We start from the raw sequence: 14,834 nt of genomic DNA, 5'->3' as shown, positions 1-14,834 counted from the left end.
CTAATACATAAATGCACAAATGAAATATAAAAATGACAGAAAAAAATACATGGAAGAAAAGGATGTTCAAAGAAAAATAGAGTTTTTGTAGTTGTATGGTTGTACTTTTTATACACTAATTAGTCTTGCTTTGAAAATAAAGAGACCTCCATCTTTGATGTTGAATAGCCATACACCCAGGTGGCTGAGAATGAATTGGACATACAGACAGATAAGGCCATAAAAATCGTGAGAGAAAGCCGACAGTAAAACTCTAAAAGTGCAATCGATTGTTTTTATATGACATCACGCACTTAGTGAAACGCCCCACTAGAGGTCAAGAGAGCGCTATCTGCTGTTGTCCACATGTTAAGTGATTTCCTTTGTTTAGCGTAAATACAGAATAGTTGCTGTGCAATTAAATGTACTAACCGATGAGGAGATGACAAGTTTGGGCTATGGTCACTTCTTCAAAGGAACCTTACATAAACACTGGATATATTAATACAATAAAAATGTAACATTTCAAATGACCGGCTAGTGCTGCCTCTATATGGAGTCCAAATGTAAACGGACACTTTCTTCCCCTCCAACCCCTGGTAGGTCACTCAAACATGCAAAATAAAAATTGAAGACCGATGGTCCCTAACCGCCCCAGAACACACGACAGCAGCAGCATTAGGATACACACAGGATTGGCAAACTACATCTCCTATCTGATTTTGGTTATACAATCATGACATAATCAGAGTAAAGTGATGTCCAAAGCAGCGGCGTGTCCGAACTCATTAAACCACTTTACTCTGCCCTGAGGTCCAAATGTTTTGCTTCAGAACAACTGGGTGAGGGATCTGATACCCCTGATGACAAAGCTACAATAACTACTACTCCCTAATCATCCTAATCAATCCTAACATGATTACTGTAGGACATACTGCAGTATGAGACAACGTAGTAATAAAATGCGATCTATAGAACAGTTTGTCCGTTTAGGGCAGGGGTTTTATTAAACTTTTCATTTCATGATTCACTAAGGGACCAATCACACCAAACATGTTTTAAACACTTGGAAAAGCAAGGTGCATCGCACTGCCTTTTTTGGTCACTATAAAAAAAAGAGCAGTGCACCACAGCTTTTTATATTGCTAAGCAACCACTGAGTCAGCTTTATTGTCAATCAAATATTGAAGTGTTAGCGCTCTTTTGCTGTTAACTGTCATATTAGCAGAAATTTTAAAATGAGGACGCTTGCTCTGACCTTGATCGAGGGTGAGAGGTGCACAAACACACAGGAGAGAGTGACTGATTTAAAGTCTTCGGTTGTTCCAAACAACTATAAACGTCTGTCACCACAACGGAAAGCCTGCCTCTCCCTTATTTGATTAGACAATGGAAAGACGCAAATGACGTTGGGCGCTTTTCCGCTCTCCGCGTTTCTTTAAAAACTAGTGCTGCAGCAGGCGGCAAAAAATGCAAGGTGTTTGGTGCACATAAACAGCGCGCATAACACTCGCTGCCCATAAAGTATCATTCAAAAAAGGCACCTGCAACTTATAAACGTGTTTGGTGTGATCGGCCCCTTAAATACTGTAGGTATAATCTATCCCAGGACCTACCAACATAATTTTAAATGGAATTTTTTTCTTTTTTATAAGTGTATTTTTTTTACTTTCCTTGTCATTTTATTAATGAAATGTATTTTTAATTCTTTATATACTTATCATACTTTATCATACTTTATCATATCAAAATAATTGTCATTGCTTGTCATTAGTTGGAATTAACTGTTTTTGTGTCATTCACCGCTACAAAGTGACTTTGCGCAACCCAGGGTCTTTTTACACGACTGATAACTCTGTATATTATATTGCATTTCGGTCAAGAGATCCTTTTAAAATTCCCACATTGCAGCTTTAAAGAGCACCATTCATGATTTATCCGATTCACGATTTTATATATCCTTTGGTGTGTGTGTATTAGTACATGTCAACGATATGCAAAAGGTACATACCCCAAAGTAAACAATAACGCGAGTTATTGTCTTCTAGGGGTGTCCTCGACTAAGGATTTACATATTTGAATCAGAATTGTCGAATCTTTCTATAGTCGACCGATAGTCAAATCATCTATATGTGTGTGTGCATGAGTTGGGAGAGGGCCAGACCAGGTACAATTGGGTAACTTTTCTTTTCTTTTCACAAGCAGCACACATAAACAACTTTCTGATAAAGTGACCAAAACTGTCTTTCAAGTGATGAACGAAGACAAAACGGACGATGCATTTATATATTTTTTTTAAGGTAAAATGTAAGGCAACATAAACATTTGTTTAATCACTCCTCATAACATAATTCAGCGATTTTATTTAATTTGGAGATTTAGCAGTCATGACCAAAAAAACAACAAATGACATAATTTGTGATTGTTACTGTATGATAAAAACTAAGCTTTATATACAATTAATTAAAAGTTAATTTATAAAACGAAAAACACTGAAATTAATGACTTTATTTAGCACAGAAATACTGCTTGCTTACTTTGACTTTGATCATCTCTGTAGTCACTTTAGGTACAGAAACACCTGATGATTCTTATATTATTTATTTCAGGAATCTCTTTTCTAATTTGAAAGTGAACACCAACCATAATATTAAAATCACAAGAAAGACAGTCGTGTCAGGCATAAATATAGGTTCGGTGTTCAGAAAATCTGTTAAATTTAATAGGTAAATCTTAAATGATTAGAAAAAAAACATAAAAACTAAATCGTAAAAAATAAAAAATTATGCATTTTCTTTCCCTCTAGCTCTCTTACCCCCTCCGAACACAAACACACACACACACACACACACACACACACACACAGAGGAGATTAGCAGAGCTTCGGTGCTGTATGACTTTTTCAGGCAGCTATAAATAGCGGATCGGATCAAGCACTGCGCTGCAGGAAACGCTCTGTTTTATTCGCTCTGAGCCACACAATTATCCAGCTACACACACAATCTCACAATCACATTTTCATTCCCACACGAAAACATGCAAATAGATTCACATATGAACCTGCCCACATGTGTTCAGCACATAGAAAGTGCCTTTCAGAGGGATGATTATATATGCCCTAGGTGGATGTTCATCTTACTGTTCCCAGTACAGTCGAATTAATGTTGTTAATGTACCATTTGTACAAAACTCGACTACGAGAACCACACTGCCACCAGACGGCTCACTGCTGTATAACTCACTGGCCTTATGGCTGATGTTACAAGACAGAAGAGCTGCTTTCTCATTAAAACTAGTTATGAACATGTTGTTTACGATCGATATGGTATTCATCAAAAAATACATATTGAATGTCAAAAGGCACTACCGTACGTACTGTACTGCAGTTAACCACATACTAAATGTTTGTGTTTAAGGTATCTCATGAAAGTTTGCTGCATGATTTCTTGGTTTGTATGTATATGCTTGTTCTATAATTTAACCATGTTTATTGTGTCTCACCTGGGTGCAGGTGAGTTTGGTGGAGAAGAGGAAGATGATGGGAAGGCGAATTTGAGTGGAACGGATGGGAAATCTTCAGAGGAATCCACCAGGTCGGGCATGCCCGGTGATGTGCTGACCGTCTCTGTGACAACCAGCTCTGGATCCAAAATGAACAACTCGTCCTGAGATATTTCAGTCACGTAGTTAAGATGCTCCTGTAGGGGCGACAGAAATAAACAGCATACACATGTAAATGCGTTGTGTGGACACAAAATCGTAGCTATTAAAATAAACTGAAGGGTATTGTACGGAGGACTCACTTGAGCTCGGTCGATCCTGTAGAATCGATCTGCTGTTGTAGCTGTAAACACAAAATATAAAAAAACAGGTCAATTCTGATCAGGTGCATTCAACAGGAAGTTCAAACTAAAGAGAAGACACCAAAGCTCTCTTGCTCTTACTTTCAGGTCATTCACATTCACTGAATTGTTTCAACAGCTCATAATTTTGATAAACTGATATGCAAATGCATCTAACAGGAAAGCACTCGGCACATGCTTATAGTAAGTGTGAACAGGGCTGGCTAGATATCAGTAAGATGATTAGAATAAATCAGAGGGCACTAAAAGTAGACAGGTCAGGTATGTGGAGGTGTATGATACTAGCACGCAAAGCAGTCTTATATCCATTATAATGAGCAAAAAAAGTGGCAGCAGATCTCCACAAAATGAATCAACCCCACAGAGGGAAAGAAAACCCTCTAATAACCCATCCTCATATCTGTAAAGAGTACACTTGTAGGACAATTAATGGTAATGTGCACTGGATTCCCTACACCCTAGTGGCATGCTTCCTCTATATCTGGGGCACAATGTGCTTTATAATAAGCTATTAAAACTGTATAACTCTGGTCTCAGATCTGACTGAACCTCCACCTGAACCTATAATAATTTCAGCAGCAACCAGATAACACTGAGCTGAGATCAGAAGTGCTGCCACAATCACTGTGATGAAAAGTCTCATGGTACAGCTTTATACTCTGGTAATAAAGCCCTCAGAAGCTCTTTACATTTCATATGAAGAGATGAGTGGGACGAGAAGAAGGAGAGACTGGAACAGAGGAGTGAAGTCAAAAGAGATATAATGTCATTTTATCAGTTTAATGTGTGGCAGTTCTGGCTTTATGTAAATGTCACCCAGCTGACAAGGGAAATTTGTGTGCTATGATGATTGACTTCAAGTGTCTCGAAATGCTCGAGGGAAGCCTGACTCTTCTTTAAATCGTAAAACTGATACTACATACATGTGTGTTGCTACATAAGGTGAAGACATCAACTTGATTTATTAAGAATCGGAAAATGAACAGAGTGACAGTCTCTGTATGGAGAGCTCAGTTTCTGAGTCTGATCCTTCGATTAATTAGGTAGGATTGGGATGACGGTAATCCAGATGGATTCACACTGATCAGAAAGCAAATTACTACAGAGCTTTGAGAATGTTGTCATACAGTCTTATACCATCTGTCTTTGTCCTAACACATTCACTCACACTGGGAGGCTAATAAGGAGTTAGTGGAGTATAGTGCAAAGATAAAAATAGCTTAAACATTAACATACTGTAAACAGTTTTATTATACAGAATAAAGAGATTTGAATAAAAACCGAAGCACATTAATAAATCAATTTTATCCCGAGACCTAACTGAAAATAAAAAGAAACATGAATTATGAATTGTTTTGAGATGGCTGAGTGTGACAGAGTGGTTTCTGCATTGTGCTTGAATAATGGTGGTACTCATTCTACACCAAAACACTTTGCTAATTATTTTTTTGTGCTATAGGAACAAACTTCCCACTGAATACATCAAATAAATCTTCATGAATTCATTTTATGTGTTACACTCATTATTTTCGACCCAGTTTTGAGTCAAAAAAGGGACAAACCCAAACCGCCGAGTTGTAATTTAACCTATGCTGGGTTTACTAACCCCAAACGCTGGATTGTTTTATCACATTGTTGGGTCAAATTTAAAGGATTAGTCCATTTTCTTAAAAAAAAAAAATCCAGATCATTTACTCACCAACATATCATCCAAAACGTTGATGTCTTTCTTTGTTCAGTCGAGAAGAAATTATGTTTTTGAGGAAAACATTCCAGGATTTTTATCATTTTAATAGACCCCAACACTTAACAGTTTTAATGTAGTTTAAAATTCACTCTAAACGATCCCAAACGAGGCATGAGGGTCTTGTCTAGCGAAACAATTGTCAATTTTTGTCAAGATAAATTAAAAATATGCACTTTTAAACCACGGCTTATTGTCTTCCTCCGTGCGTGTGATGCGCCAGCGCGACCTCACGCAATACGTCATCACGTCAAGAGGTCACGGATGACGTATGCGAAACTACGCCCCAGTGTTTACAAGCCATTCAAACCAATATTCAAACCAAACTGTGCTCGGGCGCGTTTGACCCCCAAAGCCTGGTTAGTTTGACTAGTGTGATTGCTCTGTATTGGTTAATTGCACCCCAGCCACGGATTGGTTAATCGCACCCCGGCCGGGTTGCAGAGGTGGGCTTGAGCGCGGATCACACCTGGACACGATTCAAAAGGTGAAGACGTCAATTGCGCGACCACTTACCTTCATCTGCCTCTGTAAAAACCTTTTGATATGCGCAGCAGGGTTACATGAATGTTCGAGCTGCACACGTGACAGATCAACTAAGCAATAGGATGACATGTGAGAGGGCTGTCTGTAATCGCGCAACAAACGACTCTGAATAAAAAAACACAGACTTAACATTACGGTGGGTTCCAGTGTTAAGAGAGAGAACTTTACTTCCTGCTTTTTTCAAAACAATCGCATCTTAATGACGAAAGCGCGCCTGGGCTCGGATCGATAGAAGTACAGTGTGAGTGCGTACATCTGGGGGAGTAGGGAGGGGGGACAATCGCGCTGGGGCATGGTTTGGTTTGGATAATGTGAGTGTGCCCTAAAACTGTTAAGTGTTGGGGTCCATTAAAGTCCACCAAAACGAGAAAAATCCTGGAGTGCCCTCCCCAAAAACACAATTTCTTCTCAACCGAACCAAGAAATACATCAACATTTTGGATGACATGGTGGTGAGTAAATTATCTGGATTTTTTTAAAGAAAATTAAGTAATCCTTTAAACATTTTCTGTGTTTATTTAACCCAACGGCTGAGTTTGTCCCCTTCCGACCCATACTTTTGACTGTACATGCAATACTACAATATTATTCAAAATGCCATCACTAGCATGTATGCATGCATGCACGTGTGCCAGTATACTTGCATGCATGAGTAATGCCTCTTTCAGAGTTTGTACTGATCTGCAGGTGTGACCTGGTGGAGCACAGAGTACCCACAGAGTTCATCAATGCAGACATGCAGTTAATCTGGTGAAAACAAATTTAGCTTTGCTTTCTATGGCTTTAATTCTCTCCTGCTGACAATAATCACTGGAAACCCTTATTAACCCTGAAATATCACAGCAGATTCTGGTTCTCTTACTATTAGGATTTATGACTCTATAATGCCACAGTCATAGCTAGAGTCATAAAGAGTATTTTGTGGTTTTGAAAGGCTGACATTTACTTTACCTACAGCTTTGTACACTGATTAAAACAACTAAAAGATACATCACTGTACAACTTGCCCTGAAAGGTAAGATATCAGACCTCAGTCCATTACAGACCTGACTCTCTTCAGCACTGCAGTATAAAGAATACTCACAGTCAAGAAAACACCATTTCGGTGACAGCCTCTGAGACGACAAAGCCTTTGATTTGGTCCCATCACCTTCCTGAGAATAAAAAGAGAGGTAGAGGAGAAGAGGTGGAGAGCAGAGAGGAGAAAAGTTGTGATTAGTGCCATTTTATGTAACTTACAGTAGACTAATAGCACATGAACAATATGCCAACATTTCAGCATACACACAGACCTGACACTACATCTTTTCACCTCTATCCTTAGCTCCAGACTGTTATTTGGAGGACTATAACTTATCCATCAAAGCCATGCAACTGGGTCTAAGAATCTGACATCTAACACAATATATAAACTACAAAGACTATATTTACAGAATCCACAAACACAAAAGGAACACAACACCTGCATGCACCACCAGCACAAAGCTGCCATTCTCTATAAAGCCCACTATGGACGCATCCAATTGTACAGAGCACACGGGAGCACTTAGGACCCAGGGGAAATATGCAGGGGATGGTGGGCTGAGCGAGTGGATTTAGCTTACTAGGCTCTTACTGTAATTTATGAATATTTGAAAATTTTCATATAAGATATGTCATGAGGCAATTGGCGTACTAATCAGAGTTCTCTTCATGTCTACAAATTGACTGGTTTTTATGAGGTGTCCTAAATCTCACAAAGGATAGAAGAGATATTTGGGACGAACTACGGAATTCTCTACTTCAGGGATGATGTTAAGCTCCTAATGAAAACAAACTCTTTTCTATGTGTTATCTTGCTAAGGATTTTGCATTCTCAATGTAAACATATCCGCCTCAGCACCTTTTTATTTTTTGAGTTCATAAATGTTCAGGGGGTGAAGTGTTCAGGGTTCAGTGAATGGTTCAGTCAATCAAATTCTACATCCTATCATTTGATTTGTTTTAATTTTTTTTATCCAGGTTGTATTTCCAGACTTGTCCCTAAAAGTGCTTCAAGTGTGCCTGTATCACCTCTCTCAGGTGTCTTACCCACCTGGAGTCGTTGTAGAGATGGGTGACATGACACAAAGTCCTGCAGGAGACCCCATTGAATTAGATACTCATGCCCAATCAGATCAGACACACAGACCATCAGTTTAAATCACACACACACATCATCATCATCATCATCATCATATCAGATACATTCCACATCACATACGTAAGATCCTCTAAACGTAGTCATCATCGTAGCAAATTCACACATACACAACAATCTGAGAGGAGACCCTGGAGCACATATTAATTATCTGCTGGTTGGGTGAATGAATTAATGAATGATGGCACTGTGTGAGACAATTAAGACAACCAGTTATTTTATAGACGCCAAACACTCCAGAATTCACATTTCAAACTTTAGCCCTTAGGATCTTTTTAAACTGCTAAGAATAGGATGTGTCTTTCTCTGAGATTTTCATGGATCAATTCACTGAAAAATGTTAAGTGTGAAATAATTACTCACATTCATATCATCTTAAAGGAAAACACCACCATTTCTCAAGACTCTAGTATGTTCCCACCTCAACTCAGATGAATCAATACATGCCTATGTTCCTTCAATGCGTGCACTTTTAATCTTTGTACAGTGCTTCGTGAATGTGTTAGCATTTAGCCTATCCCCATTCATTCCTATGGCTCCAAACAAAAGTTTTATTTTTTACTCGTGTTACAACTCATGTAGTCTTTAAATAGGGAAAACATGGAAGTGGCCATTAAATTCATCCCTATTTGGAGCCATAGGAATGAATGGGGCTAGGCTAAATGCTAACACATTCACGAGGTGCTGTACAAAGATTAAAATTGCACGCATTAAAAAAATATAGGTATGTATTAATTCATCTTTCAGTTGAGGTAAGAACATAATAAAATATTGAAAAACTGTGTTTTTTTCCTTTAAATCTATATAACTTTCTCTATAATACACAACATATACACTATACATAAAATATAAACGTATACAGTTAAAATTAATGTGGGTTTGGAACAACATTGATGTGAATAAAAATGACAAAATTTATATTTGGGTAAACTTTTCCTTTAAGACAAAGTCCCCAGCTCCTGCCTGCCATGTGGCAACAAAAACAAACAATATTTAGCATATTTATCCAGTTATTATCCATATGCATCCACAATTCTCTGAAGGACGCGATGAACTCCAAAAAAGACAGTTTGGGATTACATTAAAAGGTATTATTTATGCTCCTTACTGTATCCTTATCATTAATCAAACACCTCTCCCCTCTTTTCTCTTTTCCTGTCCTCTCCGTTTCTCATTTCTCACATTTACCCCACTCCATCTGTTAACCCCACACGCTCATTTTTTACCTCCTGTAGCCTTTCGATGTGAGCACGGCAGGTTTCCAGATCACTGTCTCCAGGGACAACGATGAGACCCAGTGGGATTGCTGAGATGAGTATGGGAAGACAGACACAAAAGAAAAGTTAAGGGAGAGATGCAGAGAAGAAACAGCATCGTTCTATAATTCTCACAGTAACAGGCGGCTGTGCATTGCAGAAAAACATGGCCCATATTTTCCTCTCAGGAGATACTGATCAGCAGAGGGAGAGAGAAACTAACTCTTTCAACAGCAATGTTGGCTAATTGTTCTCTGCCTTTATGCATATGTCTTTATGCAGAAATGTTGATGAACATGATTTATGGCAGTTGTATCTGCCATGTCCAAGAAGTACTAGCTCAGAGCCAATCAAGCGGATTTAAACTAATCCACTGGTCTAGACAGCAATAGGATGTGATGAATGGGAAAGCCTTTATATCACTCCATGCATTTTATATTCCCAATGGTCTACATTTGCCATTTTGTCTGCTGTTATTAAGAGAAAGTGGATATGATGTTTGTGGAGTGGGTACATGTGTCCAGTCATGGATATGAACACTTTTGTGTCCAAATTACCATAGAGAAAAATGTACCAGCTACATACTTTCACTTAAGGGTGAAGACTTTGATGTTATAAAGACACCCTTTCTAAAGAAACATCAGTAATGTCCTACCCTGTTTGAGACACAGATGTAGCCTAGTCTTACTGCATTAGGGGTAATATTTCTATATTAAATTAGCTTTCACAAGTGAATTAGAAGTTTTTTTGGCATGGTGGAGTGGAAGATAAAGAGCAACAGGGGAGGGCAGGCAGACGGATAGAGAACAGGGAGATGGGAGAGGTCTTTCCATTGAAGAATGTTGGGTTGCTTAGCAACATCTGAACAGTCGTTCCCAAATTTAATTCAGGTTTGTTCTGCTCTCTCTCTCTTTCTCTCCAGTTGGTGGTATTTTGAAAGCTCAAGAAGAGTGAAGAGGGGTTGACAGCATAGAGCAGAAGAGATGGAGTGATGTGCTTTTTATTTTTGTATCACAGAGGAAGTACAGAACACCTCTAAGCTCAAATCATTCTCTCATGTACTTCCATAGGTCCGCAGATAGTTTTACTACCGAAACACTAAAAAGCATAGACACATAAACACCTCTTCTGAACAAAAACAAAATAATTTATGGTTGGGCTGAAAAGATGCTGATATATTTACAAAACAGAGATTTTATCGTATGTTTAACAACACTGATGGATTCTGCACAAAATGCTTTGTGTCAAAACACAATAGCAACACAAAGCTTAATCTAAATATATCCTTTCAGACCCACTAAACGCCTGTAACAGAGACCATTAACGCTCATGGCGGTAGTAGGATGACACCTCGTGGTAAGAAAAAGAACTGCAGTTTGACAAATGCTAGTTGTGAAGGAATACATTTTGTGAAATTGAGTTGTTCATTACTGCCGTCTACTGTTCTGTCACGCATCTTTGTCCAAGTTCATGTCTCTTAAAGGGACACTTCACTTTTCTGAAAATATGCTCATTTTCCAGTTCCACTACAGTTAAACACTGGATTTTTATTGTTTTGGAATCCATTCAGCTGATCTCCGGGTCTGGTGGTACCACTTTTAGCATAGCTTAGCACAATCCATTGAATCCGATTAGACCATTAGCATCGTGGTAAAAAATAACCAAAGTGTTTCCCTATTTTTCCTATTTAAAACTTGACTTTTCTGTAGTTACATCGTGTACTAAGACCGACTAAAAATGAAAAGTTGTGATTTTCCAGGCAGATATGGCTAGGAACTATACTCTCATTCTGGCGTAATAATCAAGGACTTTGCTGATGTAACATGGCTGCAGCAGGCGCAATGATATTAGGCAGCGCCTGAAAATAGTCCTCTGCTAATGAAAGTAACTAGTTTAAATAGGAATAATATTGAAACTCATTGATTATTTTTTGCACAATGCTAATGGTCTAATCAGATTCAATGGATTATGCTAAGCTATGCTAAAAGTGGTACCATCAAACCCGGAGATCTGAATGGATTTCAAAACGGTAAAAATCAAATGTTTAACTCTAGGGGAGCTGGAAAAGGAAAAGCATATTTTCAGAAAAAGTGGAGTGTCCCTTTAAAGAAACAAACATTAACAAAGCTTACACGTTCGTATGTTATCTGTGGAAACAAAAGATTTGTCTGTCTGCGTCGAAAACTTCAAGCACATACAAGTGAGTAATAATCATTTTGAAAAAATTATCCTGACTTATTGTTTTTATATCATAAAATATGTATATTTTTATTTTAATTGCAGTGATCAATTCGTGTTTCCCATTGATCACTTAAAGGAACAGTATGTAAGAAATTTATATCAATTAATCATAAAATGGCCCTGATATGTCAATAGACTTTAAGAAATCATTTTCATTGCAAATATTTATATAACCGACAACAGTGGTCTGGCCAGGATATTGTCATTTAAAAAGTGGAGTTGCAGCCCTCAACTGATGTTTATGTTGTCATTTTGTGTATTGGCCACCAGTTGTGCGATGCAGTACCAGTTTTAGCCACAAGTTTTGTGATTGCAATACCAGTTTTGGCCACAATCCTACATACTGTTCCTTTAAACTATGGTGGTTTGCCAAAATCCAATCTGTCCTGCCACAGTTTTGCAATGAACCTATAAGGACACTAACATTGTGTTTGTGCCACTGCTTTAGCAAAGCATCTGCCAATCAGACAGAAAAACAAATCCAGATATTGAAGACCAAACCACAAAGGCAATGATTTTATTATATATATATATATATATATATATATATATATATATATATATATATATATATATATATATATATATATATATATATATATATATATATATATATATAGTTTGTTCATAATAATTATTCATAATTATTTACAAATATTATTATAAAGAGCTAAAATAAAAGTGTTTCGAAGTCATTTAAAAAGTCTTTTGTTTTCTTTTTTATGCCTATTCATTGGAAATTTTGCAGACTGTCAGTTTGAGATAAATATTTGTGTATTACTATTACATTACATTGTTTTAAACCCCAATCCTTTTCTTTTATTACAGAATCCTCAGTGTTTGTAATATAATGTTCCTGTAAAAAACCAAGTAGTTGTAATGTAGCTAGCTATTTTTTATAGTAACTTGTAGTGTAGCGAACTACTTTTTCAGATGGGTAGCTTGGCTGCAATTTAACTACTTTTACCGATAAGTAGCTTGTAGCTTATCTAACTACTATTTCAGAGTAGCTTCCCCAACACTGCATATAATACTGTAAGACTTTTATAGTGAAGCAATAACAAGCATGCAGTGAACTCAGAATGGGCCGCACATGTGTGAGTGTGATAAGACTATGAGGGTGTGCTGTATTTCATACTCACAAGCTTCTTTGAGTTTCTCCTTGTCATAATGCAGAGCTTCATAATCATGCATGCTGATGCGACTCACCCTAATCCGTAATCTTTCTGGAAACGGCTGCTGACTACAGGAGAGAAAAAGATCAGAAAAACATCCAACACACAAAATGAACAAACATCCCGCTGACTGAATCTCTCTATCATAGCAATGTGTGATAGTGATGATAAAGGTTTGGTCTGGTATACTGTAGTATTGTACCTTCCTAAACGGTGGCTTTAAAATTTGTTATTTTGTAGCATGGGTTTCATTAGAGACCTATCTGCCAACAGTGCAGTGCTCTCTCTTCACAGAACTGGCCAGGTGTGAAATGAACAAAACCTCTGGGAGAATGATTATCTAATTCATTGGTCTAAAAATGAGCCTGTCGGTCTTTAGCAGGCCTTTATGAGGACAATATTTATAATTCGACAGCGTCAAAGCAATGAGACAGAGACAGCTTATATATCACAATAAACGTATCATTAACAGCTTAATAAAGAGAGACATCGAACCGGTTTAATTTTCTGTCACCGTCACGCTCTTTTAAATGTCATAAGAAATGTATGAGCATCTTGTGAGTATGAACACAGGCACGAGTGTGTTCTCATATACAGAGAAGTGTGCATGCTGCACTTACTCATTGAGCAGTGGTATAGATGTGCGTCTTTTGGTTTTCTGCACCATGTTAGCCTGGTTTCGAAGGGAGATGTGAATTACAGACGGTGCTAGCTTACAAGGCTCGCCGTCCACCTGCATGGGGATGGACTTAAAGGTGGTGAGGGTGACCTCCCGACACTGATTTAACCTCTCACCGTGACCTCCGACTTGCAGCGTGGCCTACAGTCACAGCAAACAATGGAGAGAATGTAAATTAGCACAAGAGATTTTAAGAGGTCTTAGGTCACTTTAATCTAATGAAACAAGGTGAACATACCAGTGATGTCATTGTGAAACCAATGACCTCAATGCAGCCATCATCATGACGCTGAGGCTCAAAGTCATGATGTTCGCTCGGATTTCCCCACGGCATAGTGCCTGCACAGTACCTGAAATAACCATTAATATATTAGGGGCTGGACACACCAAAACTTTTAAACGCGGCTGAAAACGCCTCGAGGACGCCGAATGCCAGCTGTTTTTCAGCTGAGTACCAGCTTTCTTCAGCTGAGCGCTTTGGTAGCTGTGATACGTCAGCTGCGAGCCGGTTGGTTGCTGTGGTAATGTCCCGCCCCTCCTCCACTGTGATTGGGCAGCCGTGTGAAAACTGACATTGACGAGCGGAGCTTTTCTTCCAAAGTTGAACATTTCTCAACTCTCTGCGCCGGTTTTCAGCGCGGAAAAAAACCGCTAGCGGCTGGCTTATTTGAAATACGCCGAGTTTCCATTGAAATGAATTGAAAACATGCGCCGGCCGCGGGCGTAAAAGCGTTGGTGTGCACGCCCCCTTAGTGTAAAAATTCTGGAACTATGTATGCTGTAGCACTTTTTAAATTATTGTCTCCCTAAGTCGAACTGATTTATTGCTTTCCTCATTTTGGATAAAAGCCACTTTATGCAAAATGCATAAATGTAAATGCAACATATAGATTCTTCAAACATACATATCTATTACTAACATAATGAGTAACAGCAAGAAAAGCAGAACATGTAGAAAGGGCAAAGATACAAAAGTGGGTAGAATTTGTAACCTGGGGATATTGAGAAAGACCAGGCACTGTAGCTTTAAATCCTGGACTTTAGAGGTCAAATCTGTCCCGTCACACTAGAGAAAAGGAAACAGAAGCAGTGGTAATTTAAATCTGACATTTAATTTAGTACAACAATAATAGTGTAAGAATAAATGTCAACATTGATAAAAAGATGCTTCC

The 14,834-nt window shown here is 38.2% G+C and overlaps 1 protein-coding gene across 12 annotated transcripts in view; it reads right to left on the bottom strand.

Annotated features, from left to right (window-relative positions):
* dgkza (diacylglycerol kinase, zeta a) overlaps window positions 1–14,834 on the bottom strand; it is a 126,576-nt gene that overhangs the window by 26,893 nt on the left and 84,849 nt on the right. For 10 of the 12 annotated variants that reach the window (XM_073859085.1, XM_073859087.1, XM_073859090.1 and 7 more), the window contains 9 exons: window positions 14,655–14,728; window positions 13,901–14,012; window positions 13,604–13,803; window positions 12,951–13,051; window positions 9,538–9,617; window positions 8,207–8,245; window positions 7,217–7,286; window positions 3,783–3,823; window positions 3,481–3,677 (listed from right to left, as the gene is read on the bottom strand). In XM_073859085.1, coding sequence (XP_073715186.1) covers window positions 3,481–3,677; window positions 3,783–3,823; window positions 7,217–7,286; window positions 8,207–8,245; window positions 9,538–9,617; window positions 12,951–13,051; window positions 13,604–13,803; window positions 13,901–14,012; window positions 14,655–14,728 — 914 coding nt within the window. The remainder of the gene's footprint in view (window positions 1–3,480; window positions 3,678–3,782; window positions 3,824–7,216; window positions 7,287–8,206; window positions 8,246–9,537; window positions 9,618–12,950; window positions 13,052–13,603; window positions 13,804–13,900; window positions 14,013–14,654; window positions 14,729–14,834) is intronic. The other 2 variants (XM_073859081.1, XM_073859091.1) reach the window with 1 other exon arrangement.

Source organism: Misgurnus anguillicaudatus, chromosome 21, assembly GCF_027580225.2.
Source record: "Misgurnus anguillicaudatus chromosome 21, ASM2758022v2, whole genome shotgun sequence".
Taxonomy (NCBI): domain Eukaryota; kingdom Metazoa; phylum Chordata; class Actinopteri; order Cypriniformes; family Cobitidae; genus Misgurnus; species Misgurnus anguillicaudatus.
This window is presented reverse-complemented; position numbering and strand designations above follow the sequence as displayed.